Source organism: Salmo salar, chromosome 05 (assembly GCF_965601325.2).
Source record: "Salmo salar chromosome 05, fSalSal1, whole genome shotgun sequence".
In the NCBI taxonomy this organism is placed as follows: Eukaryota; Metazoa; Chordata; class Actinopteri; order Salmoniformes; family Salmonidae; genus Salmo; species Salmo salar.
Genome location: NC_138295.1, coordinates 30039780 through 30064709, shown reverse-complemented (window position 1 = coordinate 30064709; position 24930 = coordinate 30039780). Strand labels below are relative to the sequence as shown.

At 42.0% G+C, this 24930-nt stretch overlaps 1 protein-coding gene across 2 annotated transcripts; it reads left to right on the top strand.

Moving 5' to 3' along the window:
- The first annotated feature begins 4573 nt into the window (after positions 1-4573).
- guf1 (GTP binding elongation factor GUF1) lies at positions 4574-24019 on the top strand. Of its 2 annotated transcripts, XM_082975135.1 has the most exons (18): positions 4574-5058; positions 5414-5522; positions 8786-8934; positions 10515-10595; positions 10712-10789; positions 10865-10948; positions 11034-11098; positions 11328-11531; positions 11778-11917; positions 12095-12218; positions 12494-12626; positions 19793-19936; positions 20091-20224; positions 20605-20706; positions 20994-21113; positions 21217-21253; positions 22791-23001; positions 23647-23785. In XM_082975135.1, the coding sequence occupies exons 1-18, from the start codon at positions 4855-4857 to the stop codon at positions 23655-23657; spliced, it is 2130 nt and encodes a 709-aa protein (XP_082831261.1). In that variant the 5' UTR covers positions 4574-4854; the 3' UTR covers positions 23658-23785. The 2 variants fall into 2 exon arrangements, with proteins under 2 accessions (XP_082831261.1, XP_014054820.1); XM_014199345.3 differs by lacking the exon at positions 22791-23001 and having other exon boundaries at positions 23647-24019.
- The last annotated feature ends 911 nt before the right edge of the window (positions 24020-24930 follow it).

Sequence of the window (24930 nt, the reverse complement as noted above, 5' to 3'; positions counted from 1 at the left end):
TCAAGAGACTAAACTACAGTTTGAAGTTAAATTTAGTGCTTGCTTGTTTCATTTGTTACTATGATTCAATCAAAGTTCCACCCTTCATACATCTCCCATCTCTATTTTTAATTTGTTATCCATTTTTGTTACTGAATTGCATATCAACTGAAAGGCTGTTGCTATGTTGAATGAAATGTATAAATGAAAAGGTATACATGTAGTCTTGAGCGATTGTATAACTGACCGACAAACACTTTGGCTATATAGCACAGTCTGTACAATATTGGGGCCTTGGCTAAGACGAACAGATTGTTCCAAAGTGAATATAAGAACGCATCTTCATTGTTGTGTTGATTTGTAGAGCACCTCCCACTCAAATACTTTTGAAGTGCAAGATATGCAACGTAAATCCGCGACACTCCATTTAGTATGATATATTATGAATCAGCAAAATGTATAATATGTTAAGAATTACAATTCTGATTATATTACGAATTTGCAAAACATACAATATCTTAAGAATTAGCAAAACGTACAATATGTTACAAATTTGCTAAATGTATGAAATATGTTACGAATTCTAGCTAGGTGGCTAACGTTAGCTATGCTAGGGGTTAAGATTAGGGGCTAGGGTTAGGGGAAGGGTTAGCTTAAAGGTTAATGTTTATCTTACACGCTAAGTAGTTGTAAATTAGCAAGTAGTTGAAAAGTTGCTAATTGGCTAAAATACTAAAGTTGCAGCCTGAACTCGCAACCTTTGTGTTGTTAGATCTTAGCAATAGACGACCACCCATCCACCCCAATTAACCACCGTTTTTGCCTTAAGTAAGCATCTGTCTTAAGTAACCATATCAAACTTAACATATACTCATTTGAACTTCCCTGATTTACATTTACTATATTACGTCTAGTCTCTGAGACCAGGCCTTGAAAACACAAAACTTGTCAGAGCAGTAACATGGCAGATAGATGCTCTGGTATCTGGATGCACAGGGGCCTGAGTGAATCAATCATATCAAGTAATTGGAAATAGAAGAGCATAATATTAATATACAGTCAAATTGCCTCCAGGTAGGGTACAACCTTTACATTGACTGATTTGATTGATTACAAACTCAATATGAAAAACCCTTCCTGGATAATAATGGCCTCTTGGAGGTGATATGGAACTAGGGATTTAGAGCCAATTTCTCATTCATAACTTGTTCAAATATAACATTTTATTTCAGTTATTATTTATTTTTTTACCCTTTTTCTCCCAAATTTGTAGATAGTCAATTGGTAGTTACAGTTGCTCCAACTCCTGTACGGACTCAGGAGAGGCGAAGGTTGAGAGCCATGCGTCCTCTGAAACACGACCCTGCCAAGCCGCTCTGCTTCTTGACACACTGCTCGCTTAACCCGGAAGCCAGCTGCACCAATGTTTCGGAGGAAACAACGTACAACTGGCGACCGTGTCAGCGTGCATGCTCCCGGCCCGCCACAGGAGTCGCTAGAGCATGATGGGACAAGGACATCCTGGCCGGCCAAATCCTCCCCTAACCCAGACGATGCTGGGCCAATTGTGCGCCACTTCATGGATCTCCCGGTCGTGGCCGGCTGCGACACAGCCCGGGATCAAACACGGTTCTGTAGCAATGCAGTGCCCTAGACCGCTAATACAATGTTGTTAGTAAAGAATATTACTACACAGGTAGTCTTAGTGGACATTGTAGCGTATTTGGATGTAAACATGGTGGCAGGACAATGTGCGTAATTTTATTTGTCCCATTTCAAGTGCCCTAGCTAACCTAGTACTAGCCTATATTAATGCAATCTATCACTCATCAGTCAGTACAATGTACAGTCCTGAGTCAGTATACAGACAGCTGTTCACTGCTTTTCATGGATGCAGGACGTACACTGTCTGGATGAAATCTGAGTGACACACACACACACACTTATATTTCCACACATGATCAATCAATCAAATATATTTATAAAGCCCTTTTTACATCAGCAGTTGTCACAAAGTGCATTAACAAAAACCCAGCCTAAACCCCCAAAGAGCAAGCAATACAGATGTAGAAGCACTAGAATAACAGTGTAACATTTTGAAAATTATGATAATGCCCTTTTGGGCATTGTTTGAAAAGACTGCCTGAAATTTCAGCCTGTTTTGGTGGGAGTTTTGGCCCGCCTGGTGACATAAATCAAATCAAATGTTATTGGTCATATACACATGTTTAGCAGATGTTATTGCAGATGTAGCGAATTGCTTGTGTTTCTAGCTCCAACAGCGCAGTAATATCTCAAAAGTAATATCTAACAATTTCACAAGAATACACACAATACATACAAATCTAAAGTAAGGGAATGGAATTAAGAATATATAAATATTTGGACGAGCAATGTCGGAGGCGCATAGACTAAAATACAGTAGAATAGAATGCAGTATATACACGTGAGATTAGAAATGCTAAATATGTAGACATTATTAAAGGGATTAGTGTTCCATTATTAAAGTGAGCAGTGATTTCAAGTCTATGTATATAGACTATATATAGCTGCAGCCTCTAAGGTGCTAGTGATGGCTATTTAACAGTCTGATGGCCTTGAGATAGAAGCTGTTTTTCAGTCTCTCTGTCCCAGCTTTGATGCACCTGTACTGACCTCGCCTTCTGGATGATAGCAGGGTGAACAGGCAGTGGCTCGGGTGATTGATGTCCTTGATGATCTTTTTGGCCTTCCTGTGACATTGGGTGCTGTAGGTGTCCTGGAGGGCAGGTAGTTTTCCCACAGTGATGCGTTGGGCAGTTAATAGACCAATAATAGAGTTCCAAACCTCTCTGCCAATAACACCTCATTTTCAGTTTTCCCCTCCTTTACTCCCAGACAGTCCTAGCTAAATTCTTGCTTGAGAAATTGCTCTTTGGTAAGAAACGATTTGTTTAACAGAAAGGTACTCAATGGTTATCCAGAAATATTTTGATATCGAGATAAAAACTTCTGCATTGGACCTTTAACTAATCACTCAATATATCAATTTTAGGTGTAAAAAAAAACATAAGAATAGTTTTAGATATTTACAGTCATAGAATACTGTGGTACATCAAGAATGAGTTGAGACTGTTTACAATGAGGACTCAATGGTGAAAATCTCTAACTTTAAACTATTATTAATTATTTGAATAAAATAAATCAACCCACATTTTCTCACAGTCCTATTTGGTCGGTGGTGCTGCATTAAAGATTCTCAGAACCTGTTTGAATCCCAAATTCATGAAATCAGATAAAGTGCCTGAGTGTCTTGCCTGAGTCATTGGGTAGTTGATCAACAAATTAAAATGAGTACCCTCATAGCATAGAGAATCAATAAATGTTGAATAATTCACTTGTGACAGGTAGTCTGAAGCCTCGTTTTATCTGCTTGCCGAATTAATCCGAATCTTAATGAGTGTGCTGGCACTGAAAAACCTGCATCCATCAGCAACCGATTGAGCTAATTGATTATTACAATTAACGAGTTGGAAACAAACTGATTATGAAAAAGCTTAGCGTTTTCATATTGGTAGAATACCTAGAAAAACAGTACAATTGCCCTTGATGTATCACAATTGGTAAGGAAGGAGAATTGTAATAGCGACGTCAACGTGAGAAAGAGGCACACACACACACAGAAGTCAGAGATGAAAGCGGTGGCAAGATATTTCATTTGATTTCTTATCTGAACATTATTCTGGGGACCTACTCAGTATGAGTGGGCTGCTGTCTTATGTTGCCATGGCAATGATTTTTCCACCCTCTACCCCTATTCTTGTCATCTGTGCAAGGGGACACCATGTGGAAAATAATGGAATAGCCTAGAAACAGCACCATTCATAGTATAGGCTGCTACACAATATATTACATTATTGGAACATCTGTCATCACCCTGCAACTCAATAATAGATATTTCCTCTCAAGGTTCACTGTAATGGTTACCATAAGAAACAACAACAAATACCCCAAAACATATTTTCAGCCTCACTTTTTATGGGTTGCATTTTGATTCCTAACGTTCTTCTAAGGCTTTGATTAGGTGTCAAACTCATCCCAAAGGAGAATTGGAACTGTCGGATGTGTGGGCCCAACACAAGAAAGGTACACTGTCAGTATTCACAAGATGTGTCAGTCGCCTATCTGGCTTTATGACCATGTTTGAAATGTTCCTGCTGCAATTTAGGCAGAGAGCTTTATCCAGGTCAGTGGAGACAACGAGGTTAGGAACTGCCACAAGGTATTCTTGCTCTTCAACCAGGATGCAGCTATCTTCCTGGAATGGTGGCACCTCTTATTCTGGCCCAAGCCCAGTTGGTTAATGAGTGGAACAGTATTTGTAGTTCATTTTTAGATGGCTCATCTGTTATAGTCAACGGATTCCTAAATTATTAGTTTGTATGATATTCCTGTAATATCCCTACTCACTCAACCTGAATCCATTCTTTGTAATTTCCCCCTAATATAAGCAAAAATCGGGTTTTTCGTAATTTTGAAAATCGACCTGTGGAACCAACAGAGGTGGCTTTTTAGAGCGCACGACGCCAAACTACATTTCCCAGGATGCATTGTTAGTAACCTTACAACCCAACATGGCTGCGCCCTACCAAGCATGTTTTTTTATTTGATGAACTCTAGTTCTCCTTTAGACACAGGGATATTTATCTGCTTTGGGTTTTTCATCACACCTCTAAGAATTCATACATTGCGATTGAAATGTAAAGAAATGTAGCGTATGTTGACACGATTTAACAGGGTCTGCGGCGTTAAATTGGCTAGCTATCAGGGCTAATGTGAATGCCCTGTACAGAAGCTTTAGCTAGCTAACGAAATGATTAACTAACGAACGTTAACATGCAGCTGTCTTTAATAAAACATCAAGGGTGTGCAACACCTTTTTTAAGGCATCTTTTGGACTTCAGAGTTTATCAAACAAGACAAAGGAGCCAGTGCTGTAACATAGCTTGCACGGTCATTAGACACCGATGGATGAAGAGGGCACCGGTTTTCTGCACACACAATACAATCAACAAGATGATCAGTACACAGGCTGACAAAGTAATGAACTCTACATTGCAAACAGACAGCGTGCCGTGCAGTATTCATTATCTTACAAGTCATGGCCTTTATTGTAGCTAACTGCACTAACTTTGTTGCATAGTTACTTTACCCCTAACGTTACCTACATGTACAAATTACCTCGACTAACCTGTACCCCCTGTATATAGCCTCGTTATTGTTATTTTATTGTGTGACTTACATTTGACTTTAGTTTATTTAGTAAATATTTTCTTGAAACTGCATTGCTGGTTAAGACCTTGTAAGTAAACATTTCACGGTAAGGTCTACCTACACATGTTGTATTCGGCGCATGTGACGAAATTTGATTTGATTTTGTTATTTCTTGATGGAGAGCATAGATATGTCAAAGTTCCCAGTGGAGAGGATCAGAAACTTCAGCATCATTGCTCACATTGACCATGGGAAAAGCACCTTGGCTGACAGGCTTCTGGAACTAACAGGTAGCTATCACCTACATTACCATATTCTTCTTCATTGGTATCATGGTGTTCGTAACTTTTTGTGCAAGCTGGCACCAACTGCAGGAGTGTGTGATCGATCACATTACATTTTGTGATATAAAAGGGAAGGGAAGAAATGGCACCACCAACTAACCCTGCAGTTGAAGTCGGAAGTTTACATACACTTAGGTTGGAGTCATTAAAACTCGTTTTTCAACCACTCCACACATTTCTTGATAACAAACTATAGTTTTGGCAAGTCGGTTAGGACATCTACTTTATGCATGACACAAGTCATTTTTCCAACAATTGTTTACAGACAGATTATTTCACTTGTAATTCACTGTAGGTGACCCACAATTCCAGTGGGTCAGAAGTTTACATACACTAAGTTGACTGTGCCTTTAAGCAGCTTGGAAAATTCCAGAAAATGATGTCATGGCTTTCGAAGCTTCTGATAGGCTAATTGACATATTTAGAGTCAATTGGAGGGGTACCTGTGGATGTATTTCAAGGCCTACCTTCAAACTCAGTGCCTCTTTGATATCATGGGAAAATCCAAAGAAATCAGCCTCAGAAAAAAGTTGTAGACCTCCACAAGTCTGGTACATCCTTGTGAGCAATTTCCAAATGCCTGAAGGTACCACGTTCATCTGTACAAACAATAGTATGCAAGTATAAACACGGTGGGACCACACAGCCGTCATACCATTCAGGAAGGCGACGCGTTCTGTCTCCTAGAGGTGAATGTATTTTGGTGCGAAAAGTGCAAATCAACAGCAAAAGACCTTGTGAAGTTGCTGGAGGAAACAGTTACAAAAGTATCTATATCCACAGTAAAACGAGTCCTATATTGACGTAACCCGAAAGTCCGCTCAGCATGGAAGAAGCCACTGCTCCAAAACCGCCATAAAAAAGCCAGACTACGGTTTCCAACTGCACATGGGGACAAAGATTGTACTTTTTGGAGAAATGTCCTCTGGTCTGATGAAACAAAAATAGAACTGTTTGGCCATAATGACCATCGTTATGTTTGGAGGAAAAAGGGGGATGCTTGCAAGTCGAAGAACACCATCCCAACAGTGAAGCACGGGGGTGGCGGCATCATGTTGTGGGGGTGCTTTGCTGCAGGAGGGACTGGTGCACTTCACAAAATAGATGGCTTCATGAGGATGGAAAATTTGGTGGATATATTGAAGCAACTTCCTGACATCAGTCAGGAAGTTAAAGCTTGGTTGCAAATGGGTCTTCCAAATGAACAATGACCCCAAACATACTTCCAAAGTTGTGGCAAAATGGCTTAAGGACAACAAAGTCAAGGTATTGGAGTGGCCATCAAAGCCCTGACCTCAATCCTATAGAAAACTTGTGGGCAGAACTGAAAAAGCGTGTGCGAGCAAACCTGACTCAGTTACACCAGCTCTGTCAGGAGGAATGGGCCAAAATTCACCCAACTTATTGTGGGAAGCTTGATGAAGGTTACCTGAAACGTTTAACCCATGTTAAACAATTTAAAGGCAATGCTACCAAATACTAATTGAGTCTATGTAAACTTCTGACCCATTGGGAATGTGATGAAAGAAATTAAAGCTGAAATAAATCATTCTCTACTATTATTCTGACATTTCATATCCTTAAAATAAAGTGGTGATCCTAACTGACCTAAGACAGGGCATTTTTACTAGGATTAAGTGTCAGGAATTGTGAAAAACTGAGTTTAAATGTATTTGGTTAAGGTGTATGTAAACGTCCAAGTTCAACTGTATATACCACTATTTCATAAAAATAAAAGCTCAAATATATATATATTTTTTAAGTCCACTACTTTGACCCTAACTGATCCTACACCTGGAAGACAGGACTCTTTCATTCAACACACCGTCTAGATATTCTGCAGTAAAACCTCGTACACCCAAGTACTTCCCTGCAGTTTCCACAACAGCATTCATTTTCAGTGATTTAATGTCAATTTTTGTGGTACAGTTGATAACCATGGCAATGAATTCTAAGAAGCCAACCTTACTAAAACACATTTGTATTGGCCTAGTCTACTACTCACCCTTGACCCATGGTCCTATACTCCCCTCAAGCTCTGGATCTCGAAGCCAGTTCCACTACTTATTTTCATTGTTCCCCTCTAATCAGGGCCGATTTAGTCCTGGCACTCCAGGTGGGTGCAATTATCAGGTAGAACAGAAAACCAGCAGGCTCTGGATCTCGTAGTTTGAATACCCCTGTTCTACTCTCTTCACTGCCTCAGCATAAGACACTTTTTTTTCTACTCTGACCCTGGCAACCTCAACCTGTCTCTCTCGCACCGGGCACTTCTGATTCCCAACAACATGGGCACCCCCACAATTGACAGTTTTTTCCACCGATACTATGCATTACTTTGTCCCATGCCCTCCTGCACACTTCTCACATCTCAGAATCTCCCTCCTACACACTGCTGCAACATGACCATAAGCTTGGCATCTAAAACACCTTAGTGGGTTTGGCACAAAAGCTCTCATGGGATAGCTGACATATCCTAACATGACTTTGTCAAGTAAAGACTCTTCAAAACTCAAAAGGACAGCCCGTGTCTTCTCAGTTTCACCATGCTCGCCACTATATCGCGCCAAACGGCAGGCATCACAGAAAAGAGTAAAGGTCCACTTTGAAATCCATTTAACAGTACCCAAATTATTATCTACCTAGCCTGAGACTACATATGGGTCAGCCAAAAGGCAGGGATCCACTTTCTCCAAAAATGTCACTTCCGCTGGGCCAGAATGATCCTTTTCATGACCATCTGGGTGAGGCTCAGACTCAATTCTTCACCACACCTGCCACCGCAGGTAATTCATCACTCTCGTCAGGTTCAATTTCTGAGCCATCAGAGACAGCAGACTACGTTTTGTACTTGGTGCCATTCTTCCTCAACACACACCTTCCCTCTGCACATGGCTCTTCTCCTTCTTCCTGGCTGTCCATAATCACATCTATCCGTTCACCACACTCATGCCACGCCTTCATCCACCGTATTGTTTGCAGAACACGCACTAATGGCCTTTCTCCAATACCCAACTTCGGTTCCATAGCCCAATTTATTATTCCGGCTATCTCTGGCCTCTCCATTCTCGCAAAATGTGGGCTACTCTGCATCTTTGTCTAGGGTTCCATGCTGGTTCATTACCATATTCATACACATGGATCACACAAGTACTCATGCATTTCGTTTCTTGTATGATATGGCTCAGCTCATTGCTTGGTTTTCACAGGTGCCATAACCACGACAGATAAGAACAAACAGGTGTTGGACAAGCTGCAGGTGGAGCGAGAGCGAGGGATAACTGTGAAGGCCCAGACAGCCTCCTTGTTCTACAAGTACCAGGGACAGACCTACCTGCTCAACCTCATTGATACACCAGTAAGTACACTGAACATTTTTTTTAACATTGCAACAATTTCAAAGATTTTACTGAGTTACAGTTCATATAAGGAAATCAGTCCATTCAAATAAATTCATTCGGCCCCAATCTATTGATTTCACATGATTGGTAATACAGATATGCATCCGTTGGTCACAGATACCTTTAAAAAAAAAGGGGGGGGCATGGATCAGAAAACCAGTCAGTATCTGGTGTGACCACCATTTGCCTCATGCAGCGCAACAAATCTCCTCCGCATAGAGTTGATCAGGCTGTTGATTGTGGCCTGTGGAATGTTGTCCCACTCCTCTTCAATGGCCGTGAGAAGTTGCTGGATATTGGCGGGAACTGGAATTCACTGCCGTACATGTCGATCCAGAGCATCCCATACGTGCTCAATGGGTGACATGTCTGGTGAATATGCAGGCCATGGAAGAACTGGGACATTTTCAGCTTCCAGGAATTGTGTACAGATCCTTGCGACATGGGGCCGTGTATTATCATGCTGAAACATGAGGTGATGGCGGCGGATGAATGGCACGACAATGGGCCTCAGGATCTCGTCACGGTATCTCTGTGCATTCAAATTGACATCGATGAAATTGAATTGTGTTCGTTGTCCGTAGCTTATGCCTGCACATACCATAACCCCACCATGGGGCACTCTGTGCACAACGTTGACACCAGCAAATCGCTCGCCCACACAACGCCATACGCACTGTCTGCCATCTGCCCGGTACAGTTGAAGCCGGGATTCATCCGTGCAGAGCACACTTCTCCAGCGTGCCAGTGGCCATCAAATGTGAGAATTTGCCCACAAGTCTTTTACGACGCCGAACTGCAGTCAGGTCAAGACCCTGGTGAGGATGATGAGCTTTCTTGAGAATGTTTCTGACAGTTTGTGCAGAAATTCTTCGATTGTGCAAACCCACAGTCTCATCAGCTGTCCGGGTGGCTGGTCTGACGATCCGACTGGCGAAGAAGCTAGATGTGGAGGTCCTGGGCTGACGTGGTTACACGTGGTCTGTGGTTGTGAGGCCAGTTGGACATACTGCCAAATTCTCTAAAATGGCTTTGGAAGCGGCTTATAGTAGAGTAATTAACATTACATTCTCTAGCAACAGCTCTGGTGGACATTCCTGCAGTCAGCATGTCAATGGCACACTCCCTCAAAACTTGCGACATTAGTGGCATTGTGTTGTGTGACAAAACTGCACATTTTAGAGTAGCCTTTTATAGTCTCCAGCACAAGGTGCACCTGTGTAATGATCATGTTGTTTAGTCAGCTTTTTGATATGCCACACCTGTCAGATGGATGGACTATCTTGGCAAAGGAGAAATGTTCACTAACAGGGATGTAAACAAATTTGTGCACACAATTCGAGCGAAATAAGCTTTCTGTGCGAATTGAAACATTTCTGGAATCTTTTATTTCGGCTCATGAAACATGGGACCAACACTTTACATGTTGCGTTTTATATTTTTGTTCAGTGTAGATGGGACTAGATACCGTCAGTGACACAAGGGATTTGTTTGTATTAGTCTTAATTACAGCACTCCTAGTCTTCTCTGTTTTCAGGGTCATGTTGACTTCAGTTATGAAGTGTCTAGATCCATCTCAGCGTGCCAAGGTGTACTGTTGATCGTTGATGCCAATCAGGTAGGTTTTTCAGCAAGGTAAAACTTTATTTTCGGCATAATGTGCAGTTGACAGACACATTACCTGGAAAATGTATCCAAGGTAGAGTGTCATTGATGTGTTCTTGTGTGGATCAGGGGATTCAAGCACAGACTGTGGCTAACTTCTACTTGGCATTCGAAGCTCAGCTGACCATCATTCCTGTCATAAACAAGGTACATTTCCCGATTAATCTATGTTAGATAAGTGATTGACAAATATCATCATGTTCTAATGTGTTTCTTTTTCAGATTGATTTGAAAAATGCTGATCCAGAGAGGGTAGAAAAACAGATTGAGAAGGTGTTTGATATTCCAACTGAAGAATGTATTAGGGTGAGTTTATTGACTGAGATGTTGATAATTGCCAATATCTTAGTTTGGACAATTGTCTAAATATGATGATTCCACCTCTCTTTAGATTTCTGCCAAACTGGGCACCAATGTAGAACAAGTCCTTCAAGAGGTGGTGAAACGGTTACCACCGTAAGTTTTATTTGACTCCTTACTTCCTGTTGGAAAAACAGAAGAAAATGTCTTCCAATGTAATGCACTTCCTCATTGAATCAATGGGTGCCTCCCAAATGGCACCCTATTTCCTATAGTGCTCTACTTTTGACCAGGGCCTGTAGAGATCTGGTCAAAAGTATTCCCTACATAGTGCACTAGAGTGCCGTTTTGAATGCACTCAACATAGTGATTTTTTTGTTCTCAGACCAACCTTTAAAAAAGAGGACCCATTCAAAGCCCTGGTGTTTGACTCCAACTTCGATCACTACAGAGGGGTGGTGGCGAACATTGCTCTGTTCGGAGGCTGTTTGTCTAAAGGAGACAGGATCATATCTGCGTATCTGGGGAAAAGCTACGAAGTCAACGAGCTAGGCCTCCTCAGGCCAGATGAGCATCCCACAGACAGATTGTGAGTGTCTTATCCTGCATAATATTCATCTTGTCTGATTCCACATCATTGGTGGTGACTGTTGTATTAAATGCACACTCCCTTCCTCGTGGTAGTAAGATACAATTATTAGCATCTTGTATCTGTTCTTCTTGTTTGGTACACTACTATATTGCTATATAGGCATATCATATTGGTCACATGGCTGTAAATGAACAATCACTCTTCTTTTCATTCCTGACACTGTGGCTGTGGTGTGATGTGCAGGTACGCTGGCCAGGTGGGCTATGTGATAGCAGGTATGAAGGAAGTGAAAGAGGCCCAGATCGGTGACACCCTCTACCATCAGAAACATCCGGTAGAAGCTCTGCCGGGGTTCAAGCCAGCCAAGGCCATGGTGTTTGCCGGTAAGCATTCCAAACTGGTCATGTGCTAGACAGACATATAAGTGAAAACACAATACAACTGGTCCCATAATGTTGCGTTTACACAGTGTCAATAGGAAATAGTTTATAACCAAACATTAGTAGTAGCAAATGTCACTGATTTCCATCCTGAGTGTGCATGTTGGCATCTCTCTCCAGGGATGTACCCTATGGACCAGTCAGACTACAGCGCCCTCCGCAGTGCCGTGGAGAAACTGACGCTCAACGACTCCAGTGTGACAGTCCAGAGAGACAGCAGTTTGGCACTGGGAGCAGGCTGGAGGTCAGATCATAACATGACCAACTAAACTACAATCATCTACTACTTAAAGCTGTACAAATGGGGATGACCTTGACAGGATACATAGCTTTGGGTCAATGCATTATAACCACCCTGGTCTGTGACTGCACTGCTATGCTTTATATTCTTAATTTGCTTTGAGGGATACCATTTTCAGCCGTGATCATGACCCCTGTGTGACCCTGACTCCTAAATTGTTCTGTCCCTCTCACTGACTGTTATTCTTTTCCTTTGTCTTTCTTTCCTTCATTTTGTAGACTAGGCTTCCTGGGCCTGCTCCACATGGAGGTGTTTAACCAGCGCTTGGAGCAGGAGTACAACGCCTCTGTCATAGTGACAGCCCCCACCGTGCCCTACAAGGCTATCCTGTCCTCCGCCAAGCTCATTAAGGTAATAGACAGCACCACCTCTAGGGGCTTCAACTCACATGTACAGTTGAAGTGGGAAGTTTACATACACTTAGGTTGGAGTCATTAAAACTCGTTTTTCAACCATTCCACAAATTTCTTTTTAACAAACTATAGTTTTGGCAAGTCGGTTGGGACATCTACTTTGTGCATGACACAAGTCATTTTTCCAACAATTGTTTACAGACAGATTATTTCACTTATAATTCACTATCACAATTCCAGTGGGTCAGAAGTTTACATACACTAAGTTGACTGTGACTTTGAACAGCTTGGAAAATTCCAGAAAATGTCATGGCTTTAGAAGCTTCTGATAGGCTAATTGACATAATTTGAGTAAATTGGAGGTGTACCTGTGGATGTATTTCAAGGCCTACCTTCAAACTCCGTGCCTCTTTGCTTGACATCCTGGGAAAATCAAAAGAAATCAGCCAAAACCTCTGGTTCATCCTTGGGAGGAAAGGAGGAAGGAGACGCGTTATGTCTCCTAGAGATGAACGTACTTTGGTGCGAAAAGTGCAAATCAATCCCAGAACAACAATAAAGGACCTTGTGAAAATGCTGGAGGAAACAGGTACAAAAGTATCTATATCCGTAGTAAAACGAGTCCTATGTCAACATAACCTGAAAGGCCGCTCAGCAAGGAAGAAGCCACTGCTCCAAAACTGCCATAAAAAAGCCAGACTACGGTTTGCAACTGCATATGGGGACAAAGATGGTACTTTTTGGAGAAATGTCCTCTGGTCTGATGAAACAAAAATATAACTGCTTGGCCGTAATGACCATTGTTATGTTTGGAGGAAAAAGAGGGAGGCTTGCAAGCCGAAGAACACCATCCCAACCGGGGTGGCAGCATCATGTTGTGGGGGTGCGTTGCTGCTGGATGGACTGGTGCACTTCACAAAACAGATGGCATCATGAGGAAGGAACACTACGTGGATATATTGAAGCAACATCTCAAGACATCAGGAAGTTAAAGCTTGGTCGCAAACCCACAGTCTCATCAGCTGTCCGGGTGGCTGGTCTGACGATCCGACTGGCGAAGAAGCTAGATGTGGAGGTCCTGGGCTGACGTGGTTACACGTGGTCTGTGGTTGTGAGGCCGGTTGGACATACTGCCAAATTCTCTAAAATGGCTTTGGAAGCGGCTTATAGTAGAGTAATTAACATTACATTCTCTAGCAACAGCTCTGGTGGACATTCCTGCAGTCAGCATGTCAATGGCACACTCCCTCAAAACTTGCGACATTAGTGGCATTGTGTTGTGTGACAAAACTGCACATTTTAGAGTAGCCTTTTATAGTCTCCAGCACAAGGTGCACCTGTGTAATGATCATGTTGTTTAGTCAGCTTTTTGATATGCCACACCTGTCAGATGGATGGACTATCTTGGCAAAGGAGAAATGTTCACTAACAGGGATGTAAACAAATTTGTGCACACAATTCGAGCGAAATAAGCTTTCTGTGCGAATTGAAACATTTCTGGAATCTTTTATTTCGGCGTTGCTGCTGGATGGACTGGTGCACTTCACAAAATAGATGGCATCATGAGGAAGGAACACTACGTGGATATATTGAAGCAACATCTCAAGACATCAGGAAGTTAAAGCTTGGTCGCGAATCGGTCTTCTAAATGGACAATGACCCCAAGCATACTTCCAAAGTTGTGGAAAAATGGCTGAAGGACAAGATAGTCAAGGTATTGGAGTGGCCATCACAAAGCCCTGACCTCAATCCCATGGAAAATTTGTGGGCAGAACTGAAAAAGCGTGTGCGAGCAAGGAGGCTCAGTTAGACCAGCTCTGTCAGGAGGAATGGGCCAAAATTCACCCAACTTATTGTGGGAAGCTTGATGAAGGCTACCTGAAACGTTTGACCCAAGTTAAATAATTTAAAGGCATTGCTACCAAATACTAAAAATAATAATTGAGTGCATGTAAACTTCTGACCCACTGGGAATGTGATGAAAGAAATGAAAGCTGAAATAAATATTTCTCTCTACTATTATTCTGACATTTCATATTCTTAAAATAAAGTGGCGATCCTAACTGACCTAAAACAGGGATTCTTTAATAGTATTAGATGTCAGGAATTGTGAAAAACTGAGTTTAAATATATTTTGCTAAGGTGTATGTAAACTTCTGACTTCAACTGTACATATTTTGCTGTCGAAAGTTGACATGATATCATAGCAAAATAAATGCACACGAGTACATATATTTGCAAATGTACTGTACCAGTCAAAAGTTTGGATACACCTACTTTTTCTTTCTTCACCATTTTCTACGTAGTAGCATAATAGTGAAGACATCAAAACAATGAAATAACACATACAATCATGTTGTAACCAAAAAAGTGTTAAACAAACCAAAATAGATTTTAGATTCTTCAAAGTAGCCACCCTTTTCCATGATGACAGCTTTACACACTCTTGTCATTCTCTCAACCAGCTTCACCTGGGATGCTTTTCCAACAGTCTTGAAGGAGTTCCCACATATGCTGAGTACTTGTTGGCTGCTTTTCCTTCACTCTGAGGTCCAACCCATCCCAAACCATCTCAGTTGGGTTGAGGTCGAGTGATTGTGGAGGCCAGGTCATCTGCTGCTACACACCATCACTATCCTTCTTGGTCAAATAGCCCTTACACAGCCAAGAGGTGTGTTTTGGGCCATTGTCCTGTTGGAAAAACTAATGATAGTCCCACTAAGCGCAAACCAGATGGGATGGCATATCGCTGCAGAATGCTGGGGTAGCCATGCTGGTTAAGTGTGCCTTGAATTCTTAATCACAGTGTCACCAGCAAAGCACCATCACACCACCTCCATGCATCACGGTGGGAACCACACACGCGGAGATCATCCGTTCACCTATTCTGCGTCTCAGAAAGCCATGGTGGTTGGAATTATAAAATGTAAAATTTGGACTCATCAGACCAAAGGACAGATTTCTACCGATCTAATTTCCATTGCTCGTGTTTCTTGGCTCAAATCAAATCACATTTTATTCGTCACATGCACATGGTTAGCAGATGTTAATGCGAGTGTAGCGAAATGCTTGTGCTTCTAGTTCCGACCATGCAGTAATATCTAACAAGTAATCTAACCTAACAATTTCACAACAACTACCTTATACACACAAGTGTAAAGGAATGAATAAGAATATGTACATAAAAATATGAATGAGTGATGGCTCAACGGCATAGGCAAGATGCAGTAGATATGAGATGAGTAATGTAGGGTATGTAAACATTATATAAAGTGGCATTGTTTAAAGTGGCTAGTGATACATTTATTACATCAATTTTTCCATTATTAAGTGGCTAGAGTTGAGTCAGTATGTTGGCAGCAGCCACTCAATGTTACTGATGGCTGTTTAACAGTCTGATGGCCTTGAGATAGAAGCTGTTTTTCAGTCTCTCGGTCCCCGCTTTGATGCACCTGTACTGACCTCGCCTTCTGGATGATAGCAGGGTGAACAGGCAGTGGCTCGGGTGGTTGTTGTCCTTGATGATCTTTTTGGCCTTCCTGTGACATCGGGTGGTGTAGGTGTCCTGGAGGGCAGGTAGTTTGCCCCCGGTGATCCGTTGTGCAGACCGCACTACCCTCTGGAGAGCCTTATGGTTGTGGGCGGAGCAGTTGCCATACCAGGCGGTGGGTGATACAGCCCGACAGGATGCTCTCGATTGTGCATCTGTAAAAGTTTGAGTGTTTTTGGTGACAAGCCAAATTTCTTCAGCCTCCTGAGGTTGAAGAGGTGCTGCTGTGCCTTCTCCACCACACTGTCTGTGTGGGTGGACCATTTCAGGTTGTCTGTGATGTGTACGCCGAGGAACTTTAAACTTTCCACCCTCTCCACTACTGTCCCGTCGATGTGGATAGGGGGCTGCTCCCTCTGCTGTTTCCTGAAGTCCACGATCATCTCCTTTGTTTTGTTGACATTGAGTGTGAGGTTATTTTCCTGACACCACACTCCAAGGGCCCTCACCTCCTCCCTGTAGGCAGTCTCGTGGTTGTTCGTTATCAAGCCTACCACTGTAGTGTCGTCTGCAAACTTGATGATTGAGTTGGCGGCGTGCATGGCCATGCAGTCATGGGTGAACAGGGAGTACAGGAGAGGGCTGAGAACGCACCCTTGTGGGGCCCCAGTGTTGAGGATCAGCGGGGTGGAGATGTTGTTACCTACCCTCACCACCTGAGGGCGGCCCGTCAGGAAGTCCAGGACCCAGTTGCACAGGGCGGGGTCGAGACCCAGGGTCTCGAGCTTAATGACGAGTTTGGAGGGTACTATGGGGTTAAATGCTGAGCTGTAGTCGATGAACAGCATTCTTACATAGGTATTCCTCTTGTCCAGATGGGTTAGGGTAGTGTGATTGCGATTGCGTCGTCTGTGGACCTATTGGGGCGGCAAGCAAATTGGAGTGGGTCTAGGGTGTCAGGTAGGGTGGAGGTGATATGGTCCTTGACTAGTCTCAAAGCACTTCATGATGACGGAAGTGAGTGCTACGGGGCGGTAGTCATTTAGCTCAGTTACCTTAGCTTTCTTGGGAAAAGGAACAATGGTGGCCCTCTTGAAGCATGTGGGAACAGCCGACTGGGATAAGGATTGATTGAATATGTCCGTAAACACACCAGCCAGCTGGTCTGCGCATGCTCTGAGGACGCGGCTGGGGATGCCGTCTGGGCCTGCAGCCTTGCGAGGGTTAACACGTTTAAATGTTTTAGGTTTTGGTAGCGGGCCGTGTCAGTGGCACTGTATTGTCCTCAAAGCGAGCAAAGTAGTTGTTTACTTTGTCTGGGAGCAAGACATCGTGGTCCTCGACGGGGCTGGTTTTTCTTTTGTAGTCTGTGATTGACTGTAGACCCTGCCGCATACCTCTCGTGTCAGAGCTGTTGAATTGCGACTCTACTTTGTCTCTATACTGACGCTTAGCTTGTTTGATTGCCTTGCAGAGGGAATAGCTACACTGTTGGTATTCGGTCATGTTTCCGGTCACCTTGCCCTGATTAAAAGTAGATGTTCATTACCATTCGTCCATCAGATTTGCCACCAATGCTCCTTATAGGACACATCACTGCACTCTATACAGTGGCTTGTGAAAGTATTCACCCCCCCCCCCCCCTTGGCATTTTTCCATAATTCCTGTCATTTGAGTTACACAACCCCCCCTTCCCAAAGTCAATAGAGCAATTACAGCTGGAAGTCTCTTTGGGTATGTCTCTATAAGCTTGGCACATATAGGCACTGGGATTTTTGCCCATTCCTCAAGGCAAAACTGCTCCAGCTCCTTCAACTTGGATGGGTTCTGCTGGTGTACAGCAATCTTTAAGTCATACCACAGATTCTCAATTGGATTGAGGTCTGGGCTTTGACTAGGCCATTCCAAGACATTTAAATGTTTCCCCTTAATCCACTCGAGTGTTGCTTTAGCGTTATGCTTAGGGTCATTGTCCTGCTGGAAGGTGAACCTCCGTCCTAGTCTCAAATCTCTGGAAGACTGAAACAGGTTTCCTTCAAGAATTTCCCTGTATTTAGCACCATCCATCATTCCTTCAATTCTGACCAGTTTCCCAGTACCTGCCTCTGAAAAACATCCCCACAGCATGATGCTGCCACCACCATGCTTCACTGTGGGGATGGTGTTCTTGGGGTGATGAGAGGTGTTGGGTTTGCGCCAGACATAGCGTTTTCCTTGATGGCCAAAAAGCTAAATTTTTGTCTCATCTGACCAAAGTACCTTCTTCCATATGTTTGGGGAGTCTCCCACATGCCTTTTGGCGAGCACCAAACTTGTTTGCTTATTTTTTTCTTTAAGCAATGGCTTTTTTCTGGCCACTCTTCCCTAAAGCCCAGCTCTGTGGAGTGTACGGCTTGAAGTGGTCCTATGGACAGATACTACAATCTCCGCTGTGGAGCTTTGCAGCTCCTTCAGGGTTATCTTTGGTCTTTGTTGCCTCTCTGATTAATGCCCTCCTTGCCTGGTCCATGATTTTTGGTGGGCGCCCCTCTCTTGGCAGGTTTGTTGTGGTGCCATATTCTTAAAACATTTTAATAATGGATTTAATGGTGCTCCGTGGGATGTTCAAAGTTTCGAATATTATTTTATAACCGAATCCTGATCTGTACTTCTCCACAACTTTGTCCCTGACCTGTTTGGAGAGCTCCTTGGTTTTCATGGTGCTGCTTGCTTGGTGGTGCCCTTTGCTTAGTGGTGTTGCAGACTCTGGGGCTTTTCAGAACAAGTGTGTGTGTTTTGCCCTATATTTTTAATCCCAGCCCCCGTCCCCGCAGGAGGCCTTTTTGGTAGGCCGTCATTGTAAATAAGAATTTGTTCTTAACTGACTTCCCTAGTTATATAAAGGTTAAATAAATAAAAACAGTTGATGTTGAGATGTCTGTTACTTGAACTCTGCGAGGTGCAGTTAATTGCTGATTTCAGAGGCTGGTATCTCTAATCAACTTATCCTCTGCAGCGGAGGTAACTCTGGGTCTTCCTTTCCTGTGGCGGTCCTCATGAGAGCCAGTTTCATCATAGCGCTTGATGGTTTTTGCGACTGCACATGAAGCCAAGTTCTTGAAATGTTCCGGATTGACTGACCTTCATTTCTCTTTGCTTATTTGAATTGTTCTTGCCATAATATGGACTTGGTCTTTTACCAAATAGAGTTATCTTCTGTATATTCCCCCTACCTTGTTACAACACAACTGATTGGCTCAAACGCATTAAGAAGGAATTAACTTTAGACAAGGCACATCTGTTAATTGAAATGCATTCCAGGTAACTACCTCATGAAGCTGTTTGAGAGTGCCAAGAGTGGGCAAAGCTGTCATCAAGGCAAAGGGTGGCTACTTTGAAGAATCTCAAATATAAAATGCATTTTGATTTATTTAAAACTTTTTTGGGAGGGTTACTACATGATTCCATATGTGTTATTTCATAGTTTTGATGTCTTCACTATTATTCTACAGTAAAAACAAAGAAAACCTGTTGAATGAGTAGGTGTGTCCAAACTTTTAACTGGTACTGTACGTCAACTATTATTGTCAAACAGTGAAAAAAAAAATGTAGAACCCGTTTCATACACTGTCATGTGAAAAAAATATATATATGGTAGCCGTTGTTTGGTAAAGGTTCTAACTGTTGTGTTGTAGGAGCATGGGAAGGAGGAGATCACCATAGTGAACCCAGCCCAGTTCCCAGACAGGTCTGTAGTGAAAGAGTACCTGGAGCCCATGGTTATGGGGACCATCATCACCCCTGATGACTACATTGGGAAAATCATGAGTATCTGTTTGGTAAGCCAGCCTGGCTTTCAGGTGTTGCTTATTATTGGTTTTTAGGATCTCTGTGTAACAGAGACATTTAAGAAAATGTGTTTTGATTACTTTCACTTTGCAAAACAAAAATCATCTTTTTTTTTTACATTTCCTAATTGGACCGTTCGTGTAGAATCGCCGAGCTGTCCAGAAGAACATGGTGTACATTGACGACCACCGAGTGATGATGAAATATCTCTTCCCTCTGAATGAAATTGTCGTGGACTTCTATGACCTCCTCAAATCCATGTCTTCAGGATATGCCAGGTAATTCTATGTTGCATAGGGAACCTTCTCAGTGGGGCCGGGACGATACCAGTATCGCAATATTTTTTCCATGGCAAAAATGAAAACACAAAGCAGACCAAACTCTTTGGTCCTTTAAAAACCTGCTGGATATAAAATATTGTGTGCTGTAGTTCTTGGAAAAGAAATACATGTGACTCTGGATGACAACATAATGTTTGTTTCCAACATTATGCCTGTTTTCCTGAAGAAATGAAATCCGCTTTGTGTTTTGTTTCCTTGCCAGCATACGAACGAGTATCGCGATACTGGTATTGTTCCGGCCCAACTTTTCAGATTGATTTGGAAACCTGAATGATTAGAACAACATGAGACATTGTATGTTGTAATATGTTCATCAGTTTTGACTATGAGGATGCAGGGTACCAGGCTGCCCATGTGATCAAGATGGATATTCTGCTGAACGGGAAACCTGTGGAGGAACTCACCACTATTGTTCACAAGTAAGTCTTTGATACTTAGTGCTTAGACCTATATCAGCTAATCTTTGGGCTCAGACCCCTACGGTTGAAAAACAAATGTTGACTGAATCCTAACTCAAACTTTTGTGAATCTCTCCCGTTGATATTACTGTGTGATTCAACTCTTGAGTAAAAAAGCAGTATCTTCTTCACAAATTATTATTTGGCTCAATGTATCGATCTTTCAAGGGCTACTAATACTATGATGTATTTGAGTACCGTAATGATGTGAGCCTTGGGTGTCTTCTGTTCTGTTCTCCTATGTACAGAGATCGGGCATACAGTGCAGGCAAAGCCATGTGTGAGCGCCTGCAAGATGCCATACCCAGACAGATGTTTGAGATCGCAGTACAAGCAGCCATCGGCAGCAAAGTCATCGCCAGGGAGACGTAAGTGTAGTGGCCAAACATGGAAGAATACACACAAGACCAAGTCATTTGGAAAGTTGGTAGCTTTTCAGATTGCATGACACCCACTCTCTCTCTCTTGCAGAATAAAGGCTTACAAGAAAAATGTGCTCGCAAAATGTGTAAGTAAATGTGTTCTTTTAATTAAAATGTTGGTTTGTACCAATGATTTAGATATACACTATGCCTCAATCTTGGCACTCCCCCACCATTGTAAAAACTAGAAATGCATTTATTAATGTTTACATTAATTTTTTGCCACATTTATTATATTACAGACACCTTAATGCATACTTTTCAATTATATTATGTGAGCTAAACATCAAATAAAAAATTACAAAATATATTTAAAAAAACATTTGCCTTTAAAGTATAATATAAGATTAATAATATTACTGTCCCCACTACAACAACAAAAATACTTAAATGCATGTAATTTTGTCCTTGAAAGATTTAATTGAAATAATGTAGAATTCCTATGAAGGACTGCTCCCACTGGGGAATGCCAATATGGCCGACCGGTGTCTTCAAGGCCTCTCAATGGACAATACATACCGTCAGCAATCCAGTACCAGTCAAACGTTTGGACACACCTGCTCATTCTGGGATTTTTCTTTATTTGTACTATTTTCCACATTGTAGAATAATAGTGAAGACATCAGAACTATGATATAACACATATGGAATCATGTAGTAACCAAATAAGTGTTAAACAAATCAAAATATATTTTATGTTGGAGATTCTTCAAAGTAGCCACCCTTTGCCTTGATGACAGCTTTGCAAACTCTTGGCATTCTCTCAGCCAGGTTCATGAGGTAGTCACCTGGAATTCATTACAATTAACAGGTGTGCCTTGCTAAAAGTGAATTTGTGGCTTTTCTTTCCTTCTTAATGCGTTTGAGCCAATCAGTTGTGTTGTGACAAGGTAGGGGTGATATACAGAAGATAGCCCTATTTGGTAAAAGACCAAGTCCATATTATGGCAAGAACAGCTCAAATAAGCAGAGAGAAATGACAGTCCATCATTACTTTAAGACATGAAGGTCAGTCAATCCGGAACATTTCAACAACTTTAAAAGTTTCTTCAAGTGCTGTCGCAAAAACCATCAAGCTCTATGATGAAACTGGATCTCATGAGGACCTTCACAGGAAAGGAAGACCCAGAGTTACCTCTGCTGCAGAGGATAAGTTCATTAGAGTTACCAGCCTCAGAAATCGGCAATTAACTATACCTCAGATTGCACCTCACAGAGTTCAAGTAACAGACACATCTCAACATCAGCTGTTCAGAGGAGACTGTGTGAATCAGGTCTTCATGGTCGAATTGCTGCAAAGAAGCCACTACTAAAGGACACCAATAATAAGAAGAGACTTGCTTGGGCCAAGAAACACGAGCAATGGACATTAGACCGGTGGAAATCTGTCCTTTTGGTCTGAGTCCAAATTTGAGATTTTTGGTTCCAGCCGCCGTGTCTCTGCATGTGTGTTTCCCAACGTGAAGCTAGGAGGTGGTGTGGGGGTGCTTTGCTGGTGACACTGTCAGTGATTTATTTTGAATTCAAGGCACACTTAACCAGCATGGCTACCACAGATTTCTGCAGTAATATGCCATCCCATCAGGTTTGTGCTTAGTGGGACTATCATTTGTTTTTCAACAGGACAATGGCCCAAAAAACACCTCCAGGCTGTGTAAGGGCTATTTGACCAAGAAGGAGAGTGATGGAGTGCTGCATCAGATGACCCGGCCTCCACTCATCAACCCAATTGAGATGGTTTGGGATGAGTTAGACCGCAAAGTGAAGGAAAAGCAGCCAACAAGTGCTCAGCATATGTGGGAACTCCTTCAAGACTGTTGGAAAAGCATTCCAGGTGGCTACCTCCATGAAGCAGGTTGAGAGAATGCCAAGCTGTCATAAAGGGTGGCTACTTTGAAGAATCTATAATTGAACAATTGTTTTGGTTGCTATGTGTTATTTCATAGTTTTGATGCCTTCACTATTGTTCCACATTGTATTGTTTTAGTATGTTAGCTGATCCTTGAGTCTCTATAGCCCCATTTTATAACTGGTGCTAACATGGGTCCTTTGTCCTGATCTTGTTTACATTCTGATTGTGCCCATATTTACAGATGTCTACACATGGTATTAAAATATGTCTGTTATCCGTCCACTGTGTTTACATTGTGACTAGATTTCCTGGTCCCTCAATTTATGCAAATTATTTGACAGACAATCTTTCAAAATACTATTTCTTTTTTACAAGACACATATTTATGCCATGTGTCAATGGTTTTAGGTGGATAATAGTAAGTTAAATGGTTTCACTGTCCAGATCCGGCTACACTTCTAAGATATCCAGACACAATATGTGTCTGACTACCTCTGGAGGTGGGCAGGAAGTCCTGATCACAATGTGTCTTTTTGTTTATCTACACCTGTCTGGAAATGTGGGCACAATCTGAATGTGGACAGGATCAGGACAACCAGGTGTAAACAGGGCTTTTCTCTCTTTTAGTACGGAGGTGATATAACAAGAAAGATGAAGCTCCTGAAGAAACAAGCGGAAGGTAAAAAGAAGATGCGGTATGTTGGAACCGTGCAAGTCCCCAAGGATGCCTTCATCAATGTTCTGAAGAGGAAAGACAAATAGAATATCAGTATCCTTAGTCATTGTAGGTATTTTTTGTTCAACAAATTAACAAACAATATTGTTAACATCAAAATAACTTCATGTCCCATACATAAAGATGTCACATTTTAACATTGTTTATTCTTATAATGTAGATCCCGTTGCCTATGAAAACATGTAACGATTACTCAGTGAAATACTGTAAGTGCAAGGTGCAAATACATCAATGATGTAAATAATAAAACAAGATCAAATGTTATGTAATTTCTCTTTGCCATGGATCCAGTGTGCTGGGGTTGTAACATTTTGGCTTAATCTTAATTGTACTTGTATTTCCTTGATTCCTCGCATCCTCTCTACTTGCCTCCTAAAAAACACATTGAGGGAGAAGATCTGGGGGGGTCTAATTAGTTATACCGTTTAAGTTGGAAAAGAAAGACAGTGGTTTGATTCGAACCAGGGAACCATTTGAACCGCATACCTCCCTGATGGTGTTTGTTGTATTTTACTCTCACCTGTCACTGCAATCTCTGCCCATTTAGGTTTCAATCAACCATTCACATTTTGTCCCGCCCTCAAAACACAGCTGGGTCCTGTTCGACTGATTAGACCATTTGGACAGAGCTTTCAAAGGCTGCCCAATTATTATTTTATTTTTGCCATTAATTGGTCTTTTGACTAATCACATCAGATATTTTCAAATCGGCTCTTTTTCAGAGCTGATCTGATTGGTCAAATCCCAGACTATTAATGACTGGACAGACGAGAAGCATCTGGTACTGGCACACTTGCGTTCACCTGTCCAGTCATGTCTAGTCTGAGGGCTCTATTCAATCCGTATTGCGCAAATGTAAAGAGTGTTCCCGCGTTGGTGGAGACAGTACCCACTGCTTATGTCGGCTCAATCTGAAATTACTTTTACATTTCAATCGCGCTGTAACGCAGAACTTCCGCAATACGGATTGAATCGAGCCCATTATTTGTTCAAGGAAGGGAGGAATGAAGGATGCACTTTGAAAGAATTCCAATAAGGCCTAGGTATCTGAAGAATGAATAAGGACAACTCCAGCTACTGGCTCATCACGAGTCAATATACAAAAATGACATGGTAAAAGCACCAGAGGTCGTTGTCTTACAAAGATTTTTCCTAGAGATGTTCCTTTGCAGTGA